This window comes from Patagioenas fasciata, chromosome 8, assembly GCF_037038585.1.
Source record: "Patagioenas fasciata isolate bPatFas1 chromosome 8, bPatFas1.hap1, whole genome shotgun sequence".
Lineage (NCBI taxonomy): Eukaryota > Metazoa > Chordata > Aves > Columbiformes > Columbidae > Patagioenas > Patagioenas fasciata.
In genome coordinates, this window is record NC_092527.1 from 27,312,338 (window position 1) to 27,336,706 (window position 24,369).

At 34.9% G+C, this 24,369-nt stretch overlaps 1 protein-coding gene across 3 annotated transcripts in view; it reads right to left on the minus strand.

The window, feature by feature from the left end:
* LOC136104483 (adhesion G protein-coupled receptor A3-like) overlaps nucleotides 1-24,369 on the minus strand; it is a 274,176-nt gene that overhangs the window by 128,519 nt on the left and 121,288 nt on the right. For 2 of the 3 annotated variants that reach the window (XM_065843492.2, XM_071812031.1), the window contains 4 exons: nucleotides 18,344-18,557; nucleotides 6,589-6,753; nucleotides 3,020-3,218; nucleotides 1,563-1,712 (listed from right to left, as the gene is read on the minus strand). In XM_065843492.2, the coding sequence (XP_065699564.1) occupies nucleotides 1,563-1,712; nucleotides 3,020-3,218; nucleotides 6,589-6,753; nucleotides 18,344-18,557 (728 nt within the window). The remainder of the gene's footprint in view (nucleotides 1-1,562; nucleotides 1,713-3,019; nucleotides 3,219-6,588; nucleotides 6,754-18,343; nucleotides 18,558-24,369) is intronic. The other variant, XM_071812032.1, reaches the window with a different exon arrangement.

Here is a 24,369-nt window from a genome sequence, read left to right on the forward strand (position 1 = left end):
CCAGATGGGACAAAGTACCACTAAGTCATATAAAAATGAATAATCCTGTGCTGACTGGGAGAGGCCCTCCCCAGAGAGGATGTACAAAAAACTGTCCTAGTTCAGCTAAAACGGTTATTATATTATTTTGATAAATCATAGAAAACCTCTGTGTATGCATTTTCATTAACTTCTAGTGAGTTTATATAACTGTAGCTTCAGCTGCCAGTCAATTCCAAAATAATATACCTTTGTTCATATGTTGCCTTGTATTACATGCAGTTCAGTCCTATTATAACTACATGTATGCAGCCTCGTGTGTGAAATTACTGACACTTTAACTTCACAGGTGTTTTCCTACCTTGAGAATCATAGTTACAAAATAGGTATTAGTAGAGAGGAACTGGGTAATAGTAAAGAGGAGCTTAGTGAACTAGAGAGGAAAAAGCGTAAAGTTCAAAGTAGAAGAGGGAAACAGAGATGAATTACGAGAAATGTTCTACATTATGAAAATAATAAGAGATTATGAAATAAGAGATGTAGAGATAAATGGTGGAGACAGATAGGTTTCGATACCAAAAGCTACAAACTGAAGCCTTTTTGAAAGGCGAAAGAATTCAGTTAAAAGATTAGAGATGGCGCTCAGTTTTAACGTATAATACATCAGCTGCTAGGAAAATAGAGACTTAATGGTAAATCCAAATGTTTCTTTCGGATGGTAAATTTTTGCTTTGTCAGAAAGCTGTAAGATCTTATCAGGATTGTGAGTTGAAATACAGTTGAAGCTTTGAAACATGATTCTTGGAGAATACTTAATAATACACTTTATGTCTGGCATATAATGATGAAATTGGAGGCTTTCTTAAATTGGCATTTAAATGTTAACTGTTACAATCCCCAGAGCCAGAATGGAATGTACATTGCCAAAACAAACAAAAACAAATGTTTTAACTATAGCTATCATGTGTACAAAAAATTACAGGTTTTGAAATCTTTACACAAGCAGTTACTCTGCAAATTAACTGTAAAAGCTATGATGAACATCGCTGTTCTCTGTTAAAAAAAGTGTTTTTTCCATAGGGTTTGTATAACTCTCTAATTAGATTGCCCTGTAAAAATGCCATGCGTTACACTAAAAGTTTCTGTAGGAAGTTGCACTTAAGGACACATCTTCACATGAAGTGATACATGCTTTCAAAACTTAGTGAAAACCTCATGACAAAATGGAGAAAATTAAGCATGTGTAACTCCAGTGGCCAGATGGAGAGTTACCTTGAGTTCATCCTAATATGTTAGACATTGCAGAAATGACAATGAAAAAGAAAATTCAAGAAGGGGCATATTGAAAACCAATTTTTATTCCTAAGCAGCAATGCCTTTGTCAGATGAGATGGCTTAGCTGTCCTTTTTGGCATGAAGAAACATAACACAGTATATGCAGAAGACTTGCAATCAGAATATCAGCAATCAATTTTAGAAGCTACTCTTCAGTGTGTGCCAGCATACATTGAGAACAGGGCCATACGTGAAGACGTCACTTCTAAGTGATACTTTTTTTTTCCAGCATAGAGAAAATATCTTACATCTTGAAATTCATCCACGAAGACAATTAACTTTTCCATTATGTAAGCCAAATATATTACATCCATTTTATCCGCAAAGTGGGAAGCACCTCTTGTATAAGCTGTCAGCTGGCGGGAAAATTCAAGCACAGTTGTCAAATTGATGTGCATCTGAAAATAGACCAGAATTGCTAGGTGTAATAAATCAGCTACTTTTGTTCTCTTTTAAAACTAGAGATCACACAGATTTGTATAATGCTTGCTATAATTTCACATGGATTTATATGCATTAGTAGTACCATGGGCATAAATTTCATGGGCATATGAATGTATCTATCTTCAGCATTATGTTTTAAATTTAATTGCTGTTATCTGAAGACACCACCACAAAAGGCCAACGAAACAGATTTGGGTCTGCTTTTTCTAGACTGTAACTAACTGGCCTCATAACATACTATACCAAGCTACTAACCTTGCCTTGCCTGTATCTTTAGATTGTTATGACAATGGTATCAGTGAAGGTTCATATACACAGTGGTGCATGGTGGAAGAATTAGGGACAAAGGTAGTAAGTTGAAACAAGCAAAGTTCAGACCAGTTATGAAGAAAATATTTTCTGCCTTGAGGACAGTCAGGCATTTGAACAGGTTACCCCCCCAGAGGTTGTGCAGCCTCCATCCTCTGAGGTTTCAAAGACGTGACCGGTTAAAGCCTGAATAAACCTGGCCTAACCTCATTGCTTACAGGAGAACGGGCTGGATTTTAGAGACCTTCCTAATTATCTTATTACCCTATAATTACATTGTCTCTCTTCACATAATTACTATTCTTATTTAAATACAAATAATTTGAAAACAAACTTCTTTTGATGTTACCTAGCACTACTGATTGGGAAGAAATGATCAAGCAAAGTGAAAGTTGTAAAAGTTAATATGACAATTACAAATCTGTGCCATCTTCCATGCTGTTCCCTGTTAGGTCTTTTTTTCTAATTACTTTCTATGCAGTTTTCGGTTCCATTCGCTCTTTTAAGAAACTATTGCTTTTTTGGAAGACATCGAAGAGGCATTCTAAATTAGGATTTATTTCTGCATCTGTTTTAAATTTATTATGAACAACGGCAATGAGGAAAGGTACTTCAGCTGACAAAACTCTGATATAGGCCTTCAAGCAAAATTAACATCTTTCTTGTCAAAATGCATGAGGGGAAGACAAAGAAGGAACTGAACTGAAGCACTGATGACCCTGCCAACATTACTAATGGCCATCTAGACTCCAGGCACCCAGAGGAAAACAAGAAAAAAGAGCAATGAATATTATATACTTTTCCCTACAACTTCAATTACCAAACTGTCTTTCAAGTAAAACATTTTGTTAAAAGTCCAGCTATCCCAACCTTGTGGCTGAACAGACATTCCTTGCAAGCTATTCAATAAAATAGTACCAGAGAAGTGAAGCCCTGGATTTCATAATGTTACCTGACTAAAAGCATGAAGAACTTGAGTTACTTCTTGTGAATAAGGGCATTCAGAATAGTTTTCTTCATCCCAATGGCCAGTTCTATTACATTTACGCCACGCCTTAGACTCTTCTGCGCCATTGTGAAAGGCAATGGAGTTAAATGAATACTGGAGACAGGGATGGTAAGCAGTTATCCCAGCCAAAGTTTTGGGCCACCTATGAATAACATGATAATAAAAAATGACAATGTGAAACTCCTTATTTAAAGATAACTTACAATATAGCAACATTACAAAGAATATATGAGAAAAAAGGCTGTTTAAAATTAATGTTCTACAATGAATTACTCTGCTGCCTTAGAAAATGTCAAAATTATACAGGTTTGAGTCTGGCTGGTCACACATTAATTCTGCATTAATTCCAGGAACATGTGTGATGTTAAGGAAAAAAATACGGATGGAATGTTGCCTACATTCATCTTTGCAGACTACAGAAAGCAGAGTAGTAAGTCCAAAAAGCAAAAAAACCCAGACCCCTAGTACTAAATGCTGTAAAAGGTAAATGCTCAAAATGTACCTGACAACCTTTGCTTTGCATTTCCACCCAACACTACAAAACCCTTGCTGCCACAAAGCCCTGCAAAGCAGAAATCCCTGTTATGTATCAAAACCAATAAACAAGATTTCAGAAAAGATTATGTCTCACAGAGGAGGAAGGATCTAGCCCTCAAAAATTATTTATTCAGGTTTACATGACTTATATAGTATGGTTCCAAAACAGCCTTTGAAAACAAACTATAAATCAAGAGCAGACATAATTCTTCTATTTACCTCATGGGTCTATTAAATAACATTGGGGTTTTTTTGTATATCTGCTGTATTCTCTAGAATCGCACAACTGGGATTTACTTCTTCAGATACAAAATCCATTGTCATTTCCAGCCTAGTATGGGCATAGCAGGATAAGGTAATTGAGAGAAATCAAACAAAACCAGAAGCATATTATCGGCAAGACAGCATATCTGGAAAGGATATGGTTCCTACTTTAATTGCACTGATGTAATGATTGAACTCAACCAATCACAGAAAGCATCAGTGAAGTCACACCTAACAATCACCTTTTGCTCAAACATATGTATTAGACCCTCTTGGTAATACCGTGCAGGTCCATTTTGACACTGTTACATAATATACTGACAGGTATGGGGATATGCAACTTTTCCTCATTTCAGAAAAATAAAAGGCAAGAAGAAAAATATTTTTATGTGTCATAATCAACTCTCACTGGAATAATTCATTTTGTCATGCAAAAACAGTTGATGAAGAACAACCCATGAAAGAATCTTCACAAAAAATCAAAATATGTACAGTAGTACATTTTGCTTTTGCCTCTGGGCTGAAATATTATTTTTACTATAACATTCACATTAATGCAATTGGGCCACACTAAGTAGCAAGTAGAAAGTTACTTCAAAAGTAAAACTAAAGAGATAATTCTGAAACTGTTATTAGCACAGGTAGCAGAATCTGGCCTTTATGAATAGGAATGACAGGACGTAACATTATCATTTGCATTTCAGCATGAACTTACAGAGAGCTGGAAACAAAAAAATGAGCAAAATATGGCCATCATAGAGAAAAACTCTTAGTACATAAGGCCAGTTCATTCTGACTCACAGTGCCCAATTCTTACTGCAGTTGTGCAATTATAAATACCACCTAGGCTGGTCAACTGAAAGAACCACACTCCCCTAATGGTTGATGCTTTTTTCCTTTTTTGGTCCAATAAAAGAAATGTTCTTTCCAGCTTTGCTTTTGTGCTTCAGGTCTTTCTGCTTACATACTTTCTATGCCAGCAAAACTTCAAAGACCTTTGTAAGAAAAATTACTGGCATGATAGCTGTATCTCTGAGGCTAAACCTTTGGAACAATTTCAAGTGCTAATGCTGAGTTTGAGTCTGATAAATTCTCTATAATTTTAAATTCATTCTCTCAAGTGCCAAAAGAACCTATGGACTCAGCATCCTTTTGATATACATTTTAAAAATAAATTTATATGGATTTCTAGAAAGATGATCAATAGGGAGAGAAATATGCACTCCTGTTCTTTTGAATTCTATAAAATGACAGAAATGCCCCTGATCTTAGTTTGTGCAGTCTGCAGAATTTATATATATTTATTTATGAAGCAAATGATGTCATTTTATGGCAAGAACATGAACTTAATAAACTTGTCATCTGAAAGATTCAGTATGTGTTATCTGATAGGAAGTATATATATTTTAAGAGATCTAATTAAAATACATTGAAGCACATAACTATGAAAAACCACAATGGCAGTTTTTGTGGTGGAAAAAAAATCTATAGCTAAGATTGTCAAAGATCTGTAATGGATTTCAATCCATATATATGGAGAAATAGGTATATAAGTTCAGCAAATGTGATGTACTCTAGAACGGAGTTTAACACATAATAAAATAGCTTTGTAGCAAAGAGAAAACAGATTATGTCAGTTGGTTTCTCCACTTTTTAATTCAATCCTTTATTTCTATTCAAACACAAGAAATAGTAGCAAAAGGCCTTTGAAAAAGTTTCTAACTTAAAAATGAAGAGAGGCTTTCAGGTCAGAAGTACTTGCAAAAAGCTCTGGCATTTAAGAGAAGCTCCATCTGTCACCTGCTCTTCCTTTCGTTAACTATTCAAGCTGAATTCTTATTATAATTCACTTGGTAACAAATTACCTTCTTGATTTCTCAATGGGAATGCCATCATACATCAGTGTTATTGTCAAGCAGGTAATTCAATTTTGTTTGAGCTTTATGCACATCACTGAAGTATTTTAGAGCTAACTGAAAACAATACCAAATTCCGCAGAATCCTTTAATTTTTCTTCAGTTTATGAGGATTAAAATTTTAAAAACTTGTCAGCATATGTAGGTAAAAGTAAAGATGAAACAAAAATTACACTTAGTCAACAAAATTGTGCAGATTCTAAGATTCAGACAGCAGGTCAGATGTGTTTTCCAATCATGGGATATATTGGTGGAACTGTATGTATCCTTAAGCTTACCTCAAATGATCTATTGTTTTGCTAAGTAGTTTTACTTACCATTTTGATTCTCTTCAGTGAAATACTTTACTAACAGTTTTATGTCATCTGTTTCCTCTAATCTCAGCTGAACAAACCACCAGAACTGGTACAGATTAGAAAGTACTGAAGATTTAATCTTCTAATGCTTTAATGCGGTATTATCATATTCTGCAATTTAGAAAAGACTAAGAACAATTTTGAACCCTCTCTCATTTAGCTGTAAAGAGCCTGCATATTTTAAAATCTTCCATAATCTCACACTGAGGAATCAGAAGAAAGATTCTCTTGACTTTCACAAACCACTGCTGCTTTTGAAGTATTAGCTCCCATTTCCCACAAAAATCATGCAGTGCTCCTCCTTCCTAATACATTACATAAAAGTGACAAGTAAAATAAGTGACATCTTCATAACTGACACTGAAGTATCATGTAAGCATGAATATTATCTGGATTTACACTGATATATGAAACACACTCCAAAAGCTCAAAATCATACCTGAAATCTCCCTTGTTGTTAATAACTCTTTCTGCAGGGCAGTAGGGTGCAGCCGTTTCAAGTACCACAATTTCTACTTGTTTGGTGCTATTTCCATAGGAATTGTTGACTAGACACTCCCAGTCTCCAGTTGCATCAATGTCAATGCTGGACAGGATAAGTTCACTACAAAAATAAAAGATTAATTATTGTATATACTTAACTATATAGAGATTGAGTCACTGTTTTTCTCTCATTAACATATCTTCAGAGATTGTATAGGAAAATATAAACCCAGCTTTTACTCTATGTTATAGGAACAGACAATACGCAAGTGATTGGTATTAAGATTTTAGCAGCAGTAATTTGGACTGACCACTCAAATCATGACAGGCCACAACTCAAATCACCAATCATCACACAAGTATAACAGCTTTGTACCAAATATTATAATTTGGAGGGGGTTTGTTGTTGTTCTTGCATAAACAAGCACTTAAAAGTCAGAAATGCATTTCAAATTGACAATGCAATCAATTCCCAGCAATTGCAGCTACTATAATATTTCAGCAGCAGAATCTGCTGCTCCTGTGGTGGCACAGGAAAAGTTTTTGAAAACAGCCTCTGATTTTGGAAGCTGCAATAAAAAATGAAATTAGGCAAATACTGATATTTCTGTCAGTACTTTACTACTTATAAACTTCTTTCACACTGCCCTCCACCAAATATGAAATGTAATTATTAACAGCAATAAATCAAGGTTGCGTTAACTTTTTATAATGAGTGTTAGATGAGTTAAATATAAAGACCCTTTGTGGCTTCTGTTACAACGCAAACATTGTGCATGACTGCACCACAACAATATTTAGCTGCCTAAGATAAATACTCTGTGTAGAATTAGAGAAGGAGGAAATTATTTCAGAAACATTTAAAAATGTCTAGAACTGTTCTGGTTAGTAATTTTTGTATGTTTAAATCAGGTGAGAAGCTTTCCTTCATCTAATGGATGTAACCCAGACTCTAATGAGGTCAATAAAGTTTAATTTTTCAATTGACTTCATCAGGGATCGAATTTTATCCAATTACTGTAACTCCATAGAGCTCATAGTCAAAAATAATGCTAACTACTACATCTTAAGAATGTAATATGTTAGCTCTCAAATCTGCTATTGGGCAAGAAATAAAATTTACTACAGTTTTAAAGGAAGTACAGCTTTTGAAAATAGTTGGCAGACGAAAAAAGGTGGTAATTATCTGAAATATTTACTTTGCTTTATGCAAATGGCTTATCTTTGAATATGCCTTGTGTTTTAGGCAATTAGAAATTATGTGGGAAGAAATGGAGTACAGTCAGAAAGGGGGAGAACGTACATTATAAAAAGAAAAGCATAGAATTTAGAAGTTGTTACATTAATTTCAAATCTGTATTTAAAACAAAATCTTAAAAAAAATTCTGCTGTGGCCTTTAGCACTTTTTTAAAGAGCCTGCCTGACATTCTGAAAGATATACAGAGAATAATTAGAATTTATTTTTAATTTTTGCTCTTTTAAACTTCTCTAAAAATGTCACTTTTATTAACTTGGCTGCAAGAAAGGATCGAATCCAATCTTCTTGTATATAGACTACTTCTGATACACATGAAAGTAGAACCACAATCAAGGAGGAAGTGATTAGACAGCTGCATATGTAATCTTGCCTTTGAAATATGCATACAATTAAATACGTTTTTTCCAAGTACTTACTACAGACCTGTTATCTTCATCCCCAGAAAACAAGCAAACATGGTAAATAGCCTTTGATTCAAGTTAAATTGTTTCAGAATTTTTGTGTAGTTCTCCAGATACTCAGTCAAATTTATCATTAAACAGTAGCTTCAAAAATCTCACACTGCTCCTATTATTCACCGTTTTGAGCTCCAAGTACTGTGGAACCCCCTATTTCATTTTTACAACAAATTGTAACATGTTTTTGTTGCAGAAAACACACAAAAAGCATTACTGGCCATTTGCACACAGAGTAGCAGAAGATTTTTGTGTCAAAAAAAGCAATTGTTCTCTTAAGAAGTCTCAGATGAGAAATCCCAATAACAGCACCCTCTTGGCTAGCTATTAATACATCTTACATTCAGATTCAGTTACTTAAGTGAAATTAGCCAATTGATTTTTTTTTTAATTAAATCTTCTATTTCATATGTCACAAAAATATCACATCAATTTTACAGACAACTGAGAAATAATATATTCCTAGAGCTTACAAAAATTTTCACAGAAATAACAGGCACCAAGATTCAGAGACTTCCCAAGTGAATAGAATGTATGAATGATAGATGTGCTGATTTTTTTATATATTCCATATCAGATGTCTATAATAATTGTTAAACCTACATATTTAATAAAACTGGGAACCATGGTAATTTCAGGTAAATGCAATACTTGAACATATTATCAGTTTAGAGGTAATCAATATGAAGATAAATGAATATGAAGAAAAAGGGTACATTTTCCATTTATTTAAATTGCTGAAATGTGTTCTGTTGTAAATTTATCTGCCACTAAACAGACCTCCTGTCATTAGACGAAGTTTCCCAGTTTCACAGAAAAATATTTACTGATACGTCATTGTTGTTTCTGTTAGAAACTCAATACTTTAAAACTTGTTCAAGTTCTCTAAAAGGATGAATAAATCCTCCCATTCACACTTTTATTCTTTTATGGCCCTTTCTTCAGATAGTGAACCAAAATAAGCCAGAATAGGTTTATGCAACATAGAAGAAGCTGTATAATGACTAGAACATGGAATTGTCTTCTGAATTGCCATCTGGCCACAGTAAATGATGCATTCATTTATATTCCTCTAGGGATATTTTGGATAGCAAGCCCAATGGTGAAACTGTTCATTTACTTACCATCTGGATATGACAAATGATAAATTGATCTTACACCCCTGGAGAATTTAGGGGACTGTATTAAAACAAAATAAAAAGTCTTTCAGTTCTCAGAAAGAGCAGTCAACTTGATCCTTTAACATTTTCTCTACTAGTAATCCTTGGCGACTTCACGGTTCTTTCCAAAAGGAAAGAGTGGACCTGTAGAGAATTTTAAACCCTTTTATAAAGTTTTCTTGTAGGTCAGTTACATATTTTAAGCCTTGGCACTGTTACTTTAGCATGCTCAAAAGTTCCCTTGTTTTTCTTACTGTTCATAGAAAGGCATTCTTGATCTCTCTCGGCCATGGCAACAAGTCTTGATAAAAGGCAAGAACTCTCCTGTGACCTGAAAACATGGCAGGACTCTCTGGTTTAGGAGCTTGACAAAAGGACAACAGGATTAAGAGAAGATGGCACCTTTGGCTGCATAATTTTCCTTATTATCCTATCTCACAGAAGCTAAAGAACGTCAGGTCACAAATGAAATAATCTTGCCTCTGCTATGCAGCTTTCCTAAGGATGGAGTATGAGTCAGAAAGAGTTCCTACTCTCTCTACATTATCAATCATATCCTACTCCTCAGACGTGTGATAGTTGCTGCTTTTGTGGAAATTTTTGACCTACCAAGACAAAAAGTCAGACATTCAGGAGATAGTGTCAAGGCAAACTGCATATGAAGATTGCTGATTGATGAGAACAAAAGGATAACTAGCAAGATTTTCTCAAGTTTTCTTTTGAAATTATAGTGGCCATCTCAGCAAAAATATTGAAAGGAGGAATGAGAAAATATGTTTGTTCTTTGTACTTGGAAATTTCATGTATGATACGACTTCTTTTTCAAACATGATGACTGGCATATTTAAAAATTACTAAAAATGTGCAGCTGATGCAACTGCATTAAATAGTTGTTGTAATACTCAATAGAAGCCCATTGCATTCGTCATTACAAAGTGAGAAACCATAATGCAGGCAGAAGCCATACTCATGTAATCAAGAAACCTGTGACAATAGTCTTCTATTTGAGGCATAGTTTTGCATTGCTACAGCTACGCATAACTAATTAGACAATCAGAAGTAGGTCTCATTATGCAAAGTTACTCAACCATGTTCTGAAGCAATACCTTAGTGACACTTACTGTGTGCCCCAGCAGTCATTTGCATGTCAGGAAACAGAGTAACAAAGAAAGAGGAGACTTTAACACCATATATTGATTGGCTTTCTACAAGTCTGACTTGAGTTCCTGCAAGACCTGGGAAGAACCAACTGGTCTTCCTGGAGAAAAATAAAAATTAATTACTCAGAGATAACATTTAGGTTTCCTAAAATTATTATTATTAGAAAATTTTTTTTACGGCTCAGGCAGAAGGCCTGCATAACCTGTCTCCAACCCATGCCACCTTCAATTATTAATACTAACACAGAATTTTAAAAATGAGCATTGGTCACTAGAGTACACTGATGCTTAAAATGCAGACATTCACGGGGGATGTAAGGTTGAAACATGGAAAACGAAGAGAGAATGTGTAAATCTAGGCACTTTAACTGAACTTAAATTGCTAATCTGATCTCTCTGACAAAATTACTTATTTACCCATGAAAGAAACAGCTTTAGAAGACTGATGGCCTTTAAAGAAAGATTCTGTCCAAGCAACAGCAAAAGAAAAGGAAGTTTAAAGATTAAAGTTAGTACTCATTTTATGGTAGATGTGTAGCAAATATTTTCTGGTGTAATAAATTTGTCACACACATAGGAAATTCAGTACCCATGATTTTCTATTTCTTCTGATTGAATAATTAAAAAAAAATGCATAACTTACCATTTAATACCATCCCATAGCTAATCAAGAAATGTAATGTACTATAACATACTTTTACTCTAATTTATCTATCAGTTAATTTGTTCACATCACTATGGTAGGACAATGACAACAGCTCGATTTGTCTTTAGAGATGCCAATGGAAAGCACCTAATTTTAATGACAATATATTGACAGGAACAAACAACAACAACAACAAACCACAACCCCCCACCCCCAAAAAAAAAACCTTACTGGCAAAATGGGAGAAAAGACCCATATGTCAGTTAGTAAACCACCTTGCTTTATTTTTGTTTGTATTGCTCAAATTACTTTGACTGAAAAGCAAATGTTCAAAAACGTTGTCACAGCCTATCCACTTGTTATGTAAACATTAGCCCAATGAGATGTGTTTTCTATAGCTGTATGTCAAAGAACCTGTGACCTACTTTTACATACCATCAATGTGTTTCTTGAAATTAAGAGAACAAATACTAATAAGAGTGACTAAACCAAACAGTCTTCAGAAACGGAGTCAGAAATCTAAATAGCTCTACAACACACCACAAGAGTTTCATTTTCTTGTATGGTCTGTTTCTCACTGAGCTTGTCAGGCAGAGACAGACTACCCACTACTGCACTGCATAGAAGAGTGTGCATTAAGATGTTTGCATTTATCTTCATATTGCCACCATCCTACAGTCAATACATGCCAGTCCAGCTGAGAATGTAAACTGGGGAGGGGAAAAAAAAAAGGTATCAACAGCCCTAGAGCCCTCAAAGCTCACATTTACTGGAGAAACCTTCTAGACAGTTGGTAGGTCTGTGATGGCACAGTGCTATAAAGCTATCTGAAGAGAGAACCCCCGGGCCATGGCTTATTTAAAGTATTTTATTAATCAGTTGTCTATCATTGAGCTGCTTTGTCAGTTGGTGAAAGGTTTATGGATGCTCCAATTTGTGTATGGCTATTAATTTTATTCTACCAGCAAACTGCTTGACTGCAGAATGTATCCAACTGCGGTCTTCTGGGGAAACGGTGCTACACCTGCTGTATGCCTTTCAACTGCCCTTAAGTAGTCTGTATGCTGCAATGTTATATCCAGAGGAAGCTTCATTTCATTAGCATACATCTTGTGATCTCTACACTATCAGAGGTTCTTAGGCAAAAATAACACTATGACAATCAGTCCAATAGCCAAAATTGCACAAAAAAGCTTTTAAAGTAAAATATTTCCCAGATGATTCAGTAATGTTAACATACTTATGACAATTATTGATTATTTTATTATATGCCACTGGGACAAGGAAAAACCAAAACCAAACAAACAAAAAAACCCACAAAGCCCCCAAACAACAAACAAAAGAAAACAAACCAAAACAATACTACATGAATTTTACAATTTCAAATCCTTTGTCAAATGCACGCTACTTTGACAGAAATTCCCACTCTCTCTAGTCAGTGGTGATGTTATAAATGCAGAAATTAATTATTTAATGAATACTTTATGGGATAGAGTAATTGTCTATTAGGGCTAGAATGATGACCTGTTTTATTTGCTGACCTGCAAGAAATTTGGGAAGATGCAAAAGAGAGGCAAAACATAGCAAATTCCTACATAAGAACCTCAGGAACAATCAAATTTTTCCTTTAGTATACGGTGTATCTCAAACAGTGTAAACTTTATTTTGTGATGGCCAGGACTCATCCAAGTAAAATACCATAAACAATTAAAAATAAGGCTCTTTTATCCTGTAGGATGAAAGAAGGGGAGGGGCTGGGGCCTATTTTCATGGAATTCTAGCATGCTACTAGAGTAAAAAAATTTCCATAAGTTCATAAGGAATATGTCCTACAACATGTTCTCAACATTGGATAGATTAAAAAGCATGAAAAGTAAAAAGTAATTCAGCTATTTGTTTTACTATTTCTAATGTGTTTTGCTTTAAATAAATGGTTTGCTTTACCAGTATCTAAGGTGATGGACTATGTAGGAGGAGTACATCAGGCTGGACATAAGTCAGAATTGCTCTGCTAATCACAGTTGATGTACAGGGTTGCAAACTACTGCTTGGTGTTGACAGCAAAAGTAATTTAAAAAAAGCCGGTCGTGGGATGTTCACTCCAAACTGCTGCTGCAGCGTAGCATCTCCTCAGCTGTGTAGCTGCAGCTGTTTGAAGGGCCACATTAAAATCATTCTGGCCCTAAAAAGTCAGAGCCAAACTCTACTGATTCCCCCTTGAGAAAGTGCAAACTTTTGTTCCTAATACTGAACTTAACACTCAGTTTCAGTGGTGTGGCTGGATGGACTGATACACGGCTGCAGGAAGTAAGCAGAAATGGAAGTGAGAGGTCAAAATTTAGAGCAAGGCATCTTGTTAATCTGGTGTCAATTCAAAAAGGACTCCATCATTTTTTTACAGCTCTGATTTACTAGTTTTCTAGGGCTTTTCTTTATTCTATCAGCCAAAATACCCGCATATATTTTCTGTGCAAATATCTATTTCTCGATCATGTTTCAACAAGTAATTATTCAAATTAAGCCTGCAGTTTTTATGGCACAGTACAATTCTTACATAAATTTGTAGTCCTTTAATGGAAGAGGGTATCAAGGTTGCTGCTTTTGCTTTTCATAGTATTGGTACACTTTTTTAACAGGTTATATTTTAAATTATTCCCCTGACTATCAGTAAAATGACCATTGGGTTTTATTCAGATAATTGAAAGATTTTTAGAGAAAAAGCCTAGGATTAATTAATCTTCCAAATTAATTCACATGAAGATTGTCTTAATATCAGATAATCAAATGTTTAGCCTGCACATTTCATAATATTCTACAATAATTTCAAATATTATCTTCCAGTCTGATATATTAGAATGTTGCTGGGAAAAGTGCATCTGTTACTACTTTTTTACTGTCTATAGTGCCTGAAGCTGTAGATGATTGGCTACGGGATTTAAAATAATCTCAAAAGAATACAGAAACATTGATTTACAATTTAAATGGTTATTTTGCTTCATTTCTTTACTGACTGTTTGACAAGTAAGGGTCAAACAGAGTCAATTAGGTGAACCAACAAAATATCAGTACTAAACAATTTCTGCTGATTTCCCTGGGCTTCTCAGTATGAACCTCAGCTGCTCATCTCCAAATGTTCATGACAGCAGAACAAAAAGCACCTGTGAAATATCTGCATTTCTGTATCAGACTCTTTGGATCTGTTCTAGCTTAGCTTTTTTTTTTTTTAATATCTTGTGCATGGTGAATCTCCAAAATTTTGCCATGATTTGGCATATATTTCAACTTCCAATTGTGCATCCTCATCAGTGTATGCTCATCAGTGATACATCATTTTCAGACTGTTATTAACCTGATAGTGGTCCAAAAAACTACTGCTTGCTTCATATGTTTTCCAGATGTATTCTTTCAACAAATGGTTAAGAGAGTTCAGGGATCATTTGGATTCTTTCCAGAAAAAACAGGCATAGAATTTCTGCCTTTCTCCCAGAATTTCTGCAAGTTTTGTTCTTTCTTATATGGTATCCTGGCCTGGATCTCAAACTTGTCATGATACCACTTGTCTACTCCTAGAATTGGTTTGCACTCATATTCATTTATCTCAATACTCTTCTCTTAAACTATCCTTACTCTTTTAGTGACACTGTCTCGAGCAAGTTCCAAATTCTTTACTAATAGCTGCACTGATAATTTCAAGCACTTAAAAGTTATTAGATTCAAAACTGCCTTACTATTACAAAAAAATATGATAGTAATTTTTAATCCACAAGGTTGCACTGCCCAGGGGGGTTGTGGAGTCTCCTACTCTGGAGACATTCAAAACCCGCCTGGACACATTCCTGTGTAACCTCATCTGGGTGTTCCTGCTCCAGCAGGGGGATTGGACTGGATGATCTTTTAAGGTCCCTTCCAATCCCTAACATTCTGTGATTCTGTGGAACAGTGGGGAAGCTCAGAAAGATGCTGTGCTGCAGACAATCTGCCTTGCATGTAGCTTCAGCGATATGGATTGTTTCACTGCTCCTTATTGTGATCAAACTGATAATCTAATATTCCAGGCTTAAGAAATTAAGCTGTCTTCATGGAAACAGGAGTCATAATTTCAGCTAGATCCATTCACAGATGATAGGAAATTAGTTCCACATCACATTTACATTTTCTTGTGTGACTATGACATTTACACATAGGCATAATGACAGAAAATTCAACAGAAGAAAAATCAAATATTATTATCATTGGCAAGAAATGGTAAATGTGAGCTAGCAGCAGAATTGAAAACACCTTCTCAAGATGTCCTATAAGGGAATAGTCTTTGCCAACAAAAATGTCACGGGCCGGAATACAGTTTAAAACTTTAGTCTAATTATTGTAACAAAAACATTTATTTTAGTTTATTCTGCTTTATCATAGGAGATAAAAAATACACATTTGGATATTTTATCCTTCTGCAGTGGCAGTTAATAAAACAGAAGGTTTTGGTATGATATTTGCGTTGTAAATCTATGGCCAGAAATATCTGGAACTACCCAATAAAATAACCATCTAAAAAAGTTTGAACAAGCAATTCCTGGAACAGAGCTTCACCTCTTAGTTCAAAAGTAGCTTCAGAAATGTTCAAATTGCTAAGCAGCACAAGCCAAAGCCTGTCCTTTAGTGTAGTCAGAGAAAGCCACAGAGAGTGGCCGTTTGTTGTAAAGAGTAGGTACAGAAAGGCAAAACATGACCCTGTAAGAAATTATTTTAAAATACTTTTCTTCTTACTCTAAATCTTGTACTTAACATGCGATAACCTCATGGAGGCACAGTCTTTCTGATGTTTCACAGTGCATTTTACAACTGTGATTTAGCCTTAAGAGTTTTCACGAATTAGTGTGTAATAGCAAGTAATCAGCATGTCGACATATACTATTGAAACATATAATAAGCATGCTATTACATATTATATTAACATATATAACAATAATTATATAAATGGAGTTATATTACTCATGGTCACGCTGATGGGATTAAAATTAAGAAATGCTGAAGAAGAGTTTTTACAGTCATAACCTGACCAATGTTTTCTCATTTCTCAACATGAAGGGACAATGCACCTCTATAATTTATATTTTTGAAAAAATTGACTTAAAAACAGTATGGGTTTTAGATCCTAGTTTCAAAAGCATAGGTCTCTTATGTCTTCAGTAAATTAATTTTAGTCAGTCCCTTGATCAAAGCAGAGGCATGATTGCTTGAGTATTATCATTTTTGACTGGATAAGGACCATGCTGTACAGTAGATGTGGTGTTGATGCCCTACTATATTGTGAAATAAAACATATCTTAATCGCTCATTTATTTGTGTTATATTTTTAAACTTTTAAATAGCTGTTTAAAGATTGTGAGTTTAATTCAAAAAATATTTTGTCTTTTTGACAAAATAACTTAGACAAACAAACATGATGACATATTAAGACAACATTCCTTCTGAATACCCAGTCCCAGCCCATACTGCAACATGAGCAACAAGGTCACCCATTTAATGGCACAGTAAATGAGGTAGGTAGCAGATCAATGATCCTTGTTAAAATATTGCGATGGTAGACAATGATTTTGATTTTATAGTCTGGTAAAAATTAAGCACTGTAAGGTAGAATTCAATCAAGCTACTTCTAAACTAAGTTTTTTAAAGGACAGATATTTTGAAAATCTTAACATTGTTATACAATTTATTTCAGTTCATAACTATGCTCTACCAATTGCTTATATAGTGCAAGATATAATTCAGGTGAAAAATACAAGGTGATAAACAGCATGTCTTTTAATTTTGATATCACGGAAATGAGAACGTTTTAATTTAAGTGACTCAGCAGTGATATAATAGCTCATGCACTTGGCATTACCATACTAATTGGTCTAATAGTCTTTTTCGTTATCCACTACAGCCATACACATTGGTATTAGAAGAAAGCCAGTAGCTGTGAGAATAGGTCAGATCTACACCTCTACATCTATAGGACTCCAAAGGGGTCAAAAATCAGTGAGTAGATGAAATTAAAATCAATAAAGCCAAAAACCCCAGTGGAGAGGAATTAATTTGACACCCTTCATAACTTTCATTTGATAGTTCAAGAAGCATTTCAGGTCAATTATATTAATAGAAGCCGGTTGAGTGAAAAGATGTTAATGATGATCCAGAGCTAATTAGCATAGCTATTTTCACTTCGTCTTTTACAAAGAGAAAGGCAGAGCACAGACACAGAATCAGGCTCATTTTTGATCAGTGATGGAAACTGACAGAGGGCAGAAGTATGTGTGCAACAGCTCAGCAGTTTTTAGGGACAAGTCCACATTCTATGATGAAAAACAAAAATAAACACATAAATTTAGAACCATTTATTAAATAAGATTTGAAAGGGAACATCGAAGTAAAACTGGAATGATAAGGTCATTGCCAAATATTAGTTGTTACTTCTTTTATAGAAGCCGTATTCTACTTTACTCCTGTTGCATTTTTCACATCAGCAAAGGTTTCTGTATATCTCTGTGTCTCTCAAGCAGGCACACAGAGGCCCACAGGTGGTAAAGGTCATAGAAAGCTGAGAAAAATTTTAAGAAGAAACAAGTATGAGATTACTTAACTAATGAATACAGGATCCAGTCTTATTAGATAGTTCCAATATTGATAGTTCTTCACAAGTAGATCACAATTCAATTTTCTACATGGTGTAAGGAAGTTGTGGTTTGGATGCAAGTTACTCATATGCTAATGAAGCTATTCTAAGTTCAGCTTCTTTTCATGGTTTATTGTGTATGAAACTCTGTTTTTATCTGTTTCAAATCCATAATTGCTCAAATTTGCGTACTTAAACGTGAGAAATATGACTGGCCATTCATAGCCAATGAAAAACCTATACCTGTGTGTTCTGATTGAAGCATGCAATTGAATTGCTTCAAATAAACAACTCCTGATGGGTGTTTTAATGAGGTTTATTGCAAGCATTGCATCTGTTCACTTTGCTTACAAATCTGACTATTACAAGGAGTATACATTACCGTGTAATTAAGCAGCAGTCATGAATGATGCTGTCCTCCACAAATACGCCACTCTCTTCATCTGTTTCGATGAGGCGACCAGCATGGTACCAATGTACTTGGGTGGTATTGTCAACGTATGTTGCAGTACACTGAAAAGGCAAGCGATCTCCATGAAAAACCACCTGTCTTTGTGATGGGATCAGCTCAAAAAGAGGAAGTTCCAGGGGCCCAGCTGCAGGGAAAAACAAAACAAAACAAAACAAAATAGGAAAAAAACACCTCACAATGAATTCCACTTATTAACATTGTGAATTGAACTAACTCTATACAATTCTAGTTTCCTAGATCTTAACATTAAAGCATCAATATAAAAGAGATGCCCTAAAACTGCCCACTTCAGTCTGATCATGTTGTGAATTCTAGAAATCACATTTCTTTTTTGGTGTGAGTCCAGATAATTTCAGAATTACTAGAATATCAACAGAAAACTATTTCACGGAATAGGTCACAGTATGAGTAAGGCTGGAAAGGTTCTCTTGAGATGCTCCAGTCCAACCTTGTACTCAAAGCAGGATGACTTACTACAGAAAAAAAAAATATCTTCCAATTAAAGAAAAAATACAGCTATTAATCTATGTACAGTTACCATATATAAGATGACTTCATTCTCAGTGGATGAAATTACCACTGTGCTCCAGAACAAGATTTACCCACTCTACAGAACCTGAAGTATCTCATATGCCTGGGATTTGGATAACAATAAGGCTAATAACAAAAGTTAAACTTTCCCCTGAAGTTCAGCTGTGCCTCTGATTTCTCATTTCCCTGTCCCTACTTCCTTTTGCTTCTTCCATGGTCATCTTTACTCTATAGATCTTTAATCCACATTAAATATGTCTAAACACAAAAAATAAAGCGAATTGTACATTTGGAAGGCATATGCATTTTTGGGAATGCTGAAAGTCTGCTAATTTCATAAATTTTACAGTGATTGAAGGCTACATTCTCTGTAGAAACTGAATCTCTAGACATTAGTTGTTTTCTTCCATTTTTATTTTTAGTTCCTGAAACTTTCTTAACATAATTCCTGTAAAATCTTTTCTATACATTGTGAGATTAATGCTATTTCTTTAAACTGGTAGCAGAACATTGAAAAGGAACATTTTGGGAAAGGTAATTGAAATAGAGGCTCTGCATCTAAAGAAAGAAGATCATATTTTATAGGAGAATAAGGAATAAAGGACAACCTGCTTTTCTTTTTTCTGCTATAGTCTCCTTAGGTAGGACAAGAAAATTACTATCTCTGATACTTGGTTATCATCGCATAAAATCCTCATAGTAATAAAAATACTAAGGAGTCACATATGTGACTGATGAATACACTACCATGGATGTCTTGCACAATAATTCCTAAAATACAACCTTTTTACCTCAGTCTACATTGCTAAACAATTGACTAAGCCTGAATTACTTTGTAACTTTACTACTGCAATCTGATCTTAGACACAGTGCCTAAAGTCTTGCACCTTGGAAATCCTTCGACTTTGATAAGGAAAGAGAATTTTTAAGCTAGATCTTCTTCTCCCTTATTTTTCTTCTATTTTCATTTAAAGACCTCTCAGCATTAATATCTATCCAGCCTGCAGGGTTGTCAGCTGAAAGGTCACCCTTCCACATTTGCACCACTAGTAACTATCTCAAACATCTATTTTTCTGACAAGTACTTAAACATTTTTTTTTCCATTTCACTGCTCACCATTTTATCTTCCTCAAACTTTCTCCTCAAAATTCTCCATTGACCATAATAAATACAGATGAATTTAACCATGCCTAAACAGATTGTAAGCCATAATTACTGGTTCTAGAATTGCTAAAATTTGTAGACAACCAGTAGTGTTTGTTCCTCTCCTTACTCAGCATCCCACCTTAACGCGTTTCTTTAGGTCATTCAGGTGTTGTCCTCAAAACACTTAAATTGTGAGAAGCTGCATTTATACTGGGGAATTTAAATGTTAAATAGTGTATTACTCACCTACTTTGAATAAACAGTGAGAGGGATCATGTTTGGTTTTGTATAGAGTAAGAATGCTGACCACCATAATACACAGGATTTGTACATGAGTGAATACATGACATTGCTGTTTGGGAGAATCACACAGGGGATTAAGAAGGTAGTTGCTGTCTACTGAGATGCTGTAAGTGTGCTGTGACTATAAAGGGCAGGCTTCAGATATCTATCCTTACTTGTTTATACATCCTATAGTTAATATTTTGATTGTGCCTATAATTTGTGGACACGGATGTGTTATTAAAAATTGAAACATACTTAGTATTTCTATATAGTCTTTGGTTTCTAACTAAAAGAAGAGAAATCAGATGAATACCTCACTCATAACAGCTGCAAGCTTGGTCTCAGTCATTTACATTAAATGTTTTTACTAAAAGGTGGAGACAACCTCTCTAATCCAAAAGGCTGCAAACTTTGTGTTGCATTACAAAGTCAATTATGGAATATAGGGAAAAGTTATGGTGTGGAATTTAGCCATAAATTAACTGAATGATTATGAAAATGGAGTTCAGAAAAACTGAACAAGTGTCACAAATGCAACAGGAATACATACTACTCACAGAAAAAAATATTCTCATGAATACACTAATTTTTAACTGAGGCTATTGCATCTTGTCAGATATTTTTCCTCATGCACTGAGTGACACACTGTGTCATGAGGCTATGAAGTTGTAAGAGTGCGAACTACAATATATCAATGTTTCTTAAGTCAACATTAATAATTTGTCTGGCATACGGATCCAGTGTAACACTTCATCTTTATCTCTGCGTCTATAGCTGGTCTTTAAGGCCAGCTATAGTTATCACTTCTGTTGGCCAGCTGGTTATCACTTCCATTGCTCAGCCTTGGGAATCACCCAACCCAGAAATGGAGTCAGAATTGTGTGTTCTGTGCGGAGTTTGTCAATTAATGATCAGAAGAGAAACCTTTTTTAACTGCAGCATATCAGAAAAGGAGAAAAGGATCCTTTGATTGACATCAGTCATATCCACAACCTACTCATTTTCTTTTTCTTTGCAAATCCTTGTAAGTGACAACAAAGATGCAAAGCGAATGAAATATACCTTTGGTTTACCACTAGAGTGGGATATCCTTCTGACCAGCTGAACCCTTTCACAATGTACAAATTTGGGTTGACCAAATCGAGAAACAATGTGCAAACTAATTTTCAAAGTGAAACTAGTAAATTTTCTATGGATTTTGACATTTGCAGAGCAAGGAAGGTACACTAAAGTACTTCTATAAAACATCTGCTTTTAATCTGTGTGATGTCTACAAAAAAAATTATTAGCAGAGCTAATTTTCAGTTGTTTTCCAGGGATAATCTGCAACTATTACTCATGCAAAAATTCCAGTTGACTTCAGTGACACAGCTCACAGATATAAGGATTAATTCCATCAATAAGAATTTCAGGATTAGGGCCAATACCCTTTTATCTTGAATGGCTATAAAATGATTGTATAATTCCATCAGCATCAGCTGGAAATACTTATTTTAAATCCATAATCCAACAATCCTTCAAATTCAGAATAAAAATAAAAGTATTTACTAATGCTGTATATATGTTTTCAAACTTGACTAAGAAGCAAGACATAAGAAATTGTGAAAGTATTTGGAATATTTTTGGCATTGATTTGACAGCACTTGAAATATGACTGCTCTGGCAAGCATATCCCTACACAAGAGAAATTTTCTTTTAGATTATGTGATTACTGAAGACCAACAAATATATATAATCTCTGATGCAAATATATATCTGAATGTGTGCGTATGAGTGTGTACATATGGCAGATACAACAGCCTCATAAGATTAAAAATAATTTACAATTTACTATTGTGGTGGGACTAATTTAGGTGGATTTTATTTAATTTTTACACACATGAAAAATTTTCCAAGATTCTCCTTCCAGGACAATCCACTCTGCTGCCCTCACTTTTGGAGCCAGCATCACCATCTGCAAATGAGAGGTGTGACTCTCCTACAGACATTTAGATCAAGGGCTGCTGAAGTATTTTACAGTCTTTACCTGTCTTGTCTCTCTAGCCAGCACTAAACCATGATTGCAGCAAAGCACCACAGGAATCACTGATTGCAGCATGAATCTAAAGGTCTAACCCATCATTACAGTAATTACATCTTTATCTTTCACTTCTCAACAGAAAAGAGTTTTGTTGACTGAAGGCCAGTTTCCTTATGTGATCCACTCTTGTATTTCAGATTAGCTCTAGACTAGAATACTGAGAACATATAGAGCAGCAATCAGGTTACACAAATACCACTGAATTAGAATATCACTTAAGAGTCCTCACAGAAACTGTATCCTTGCACATTTTAATGCATGCAGTGCCTGAAAATGTATATAAAGTTGAAAAAGAAAACAGAAAGTATTTCAATAACCATTAGCTAAAATAGAAAAACAGCAAGGTGCATCGGAGTTCTAAGGAAATGTTCCAATGCGTATGCCCTTAATATCTTTATAAAACAATTTATCTCACACACATGCACACGTATTAAGTATTTTCTGCCTTTTTCCTTACAATTCAGTTCTTAAGATTTTAAGAATAGTTCAGTTTTCCTTCTAAAGTTGGTCTTCCTTTTTGTTCAGTGTTTCAAAAGATGGAAAGGAGAAAAATGTGAGGGAAACACTGCTGTTACTGCTGTTACAATGAAATACAAATGTTTGAAAAAGACATAGCATACAATGCATCCTTAACCTGTATTTTAGTAACATTTTAAATATAATGTGATTGCATTTAAAATGTATGCACTTATAATGAATGGACACTAATGGACATTTCTGGAGGAATGATCAAAATCATATCTGTAAGCACAAAAGCTGGCTTGTCCAATGTACTTGTCTAAACATTACAGAAAGTTGGCTAGTCATTGACCAACATGACCAGCACAAGGTGCTGGAGGCACGATCAGACTAAGATGAAACTACATCCCACCTCCAGCCTCATTTGTTGCATTTTTTCCTGCACAACCTATAACCTGGGAAGCACAAATCTCTACAGCTAAATAGCTAAGTGCATAATCCTGGTTACCACGCTAGAGCATTCCATTGTTAGTTTACCATAGACACAGTTTTCTGCCATACATTACCTGATCCTTGTTAACTGGCTTTGTTTGATATTGGCAGCTTTCACACAGTCAGAAACAGGAAAATAACACAGATTTCTCCAGATTTCCCACACATCAGTGCAGTATTACAGTGCTTATGTTTCAGGATACACTGTTGACTTCTGCCTCGCTACAAAATACAGTTTGCTACAGTGCGCCACAAGCTTTTGGGACAGAAAAACAACTGAAGTTGGCATTTTGCTTCTTGTTAATCACTTGATTTATTGTATTGCCAATGGGCTTTTTATTTGAACTGAGTGTGCCTACAGAGTGAGGCACATCCTGCTGACAAAAGTGCGAGTTAGAGCTCTAATATTTGTATACAATCTCAGTGGGAAAGAAATGTGCATAGAAAGCACAGTGGGGGGAAGCTGGAAATGAAGACAAAGTAAAGGAACTGGTCCAATAAAAAGGACAGATGAAAATGAAGAAAAACAAATTGAAAAACAGTTAAAATTTTGAATTGCTGACACAGCAAATTGCATCTGTTGATATTCACTGAATGGAACTAAACAAAAGAGAGTAATCTGAATTGCTCTAAAGGCCAGTTCTGCCAAGAAGGGGAGGTGGCAGTACATCAGTGCCAATTTCCGTATTGCAAAATTTGCTGACAATGACAGAAGTTCGGTGTAGAAGGTCACAGACAGTGCCATATGCTCAGGAAGTCAAGAATGAATACAGAACTGGAGCCAAGCTTCAGTTTTAATAAAAGCTTTGCCTGGCTTCAATTTTAAAATAATATCCATAAAACACAGATGCCAACATGTATTAAACATATGAAAATAAGATAAGCCTTTTGGGCTTGGGACAAGAAGGCTTTGTACTATATTTATTCATCACCCACTGCAGA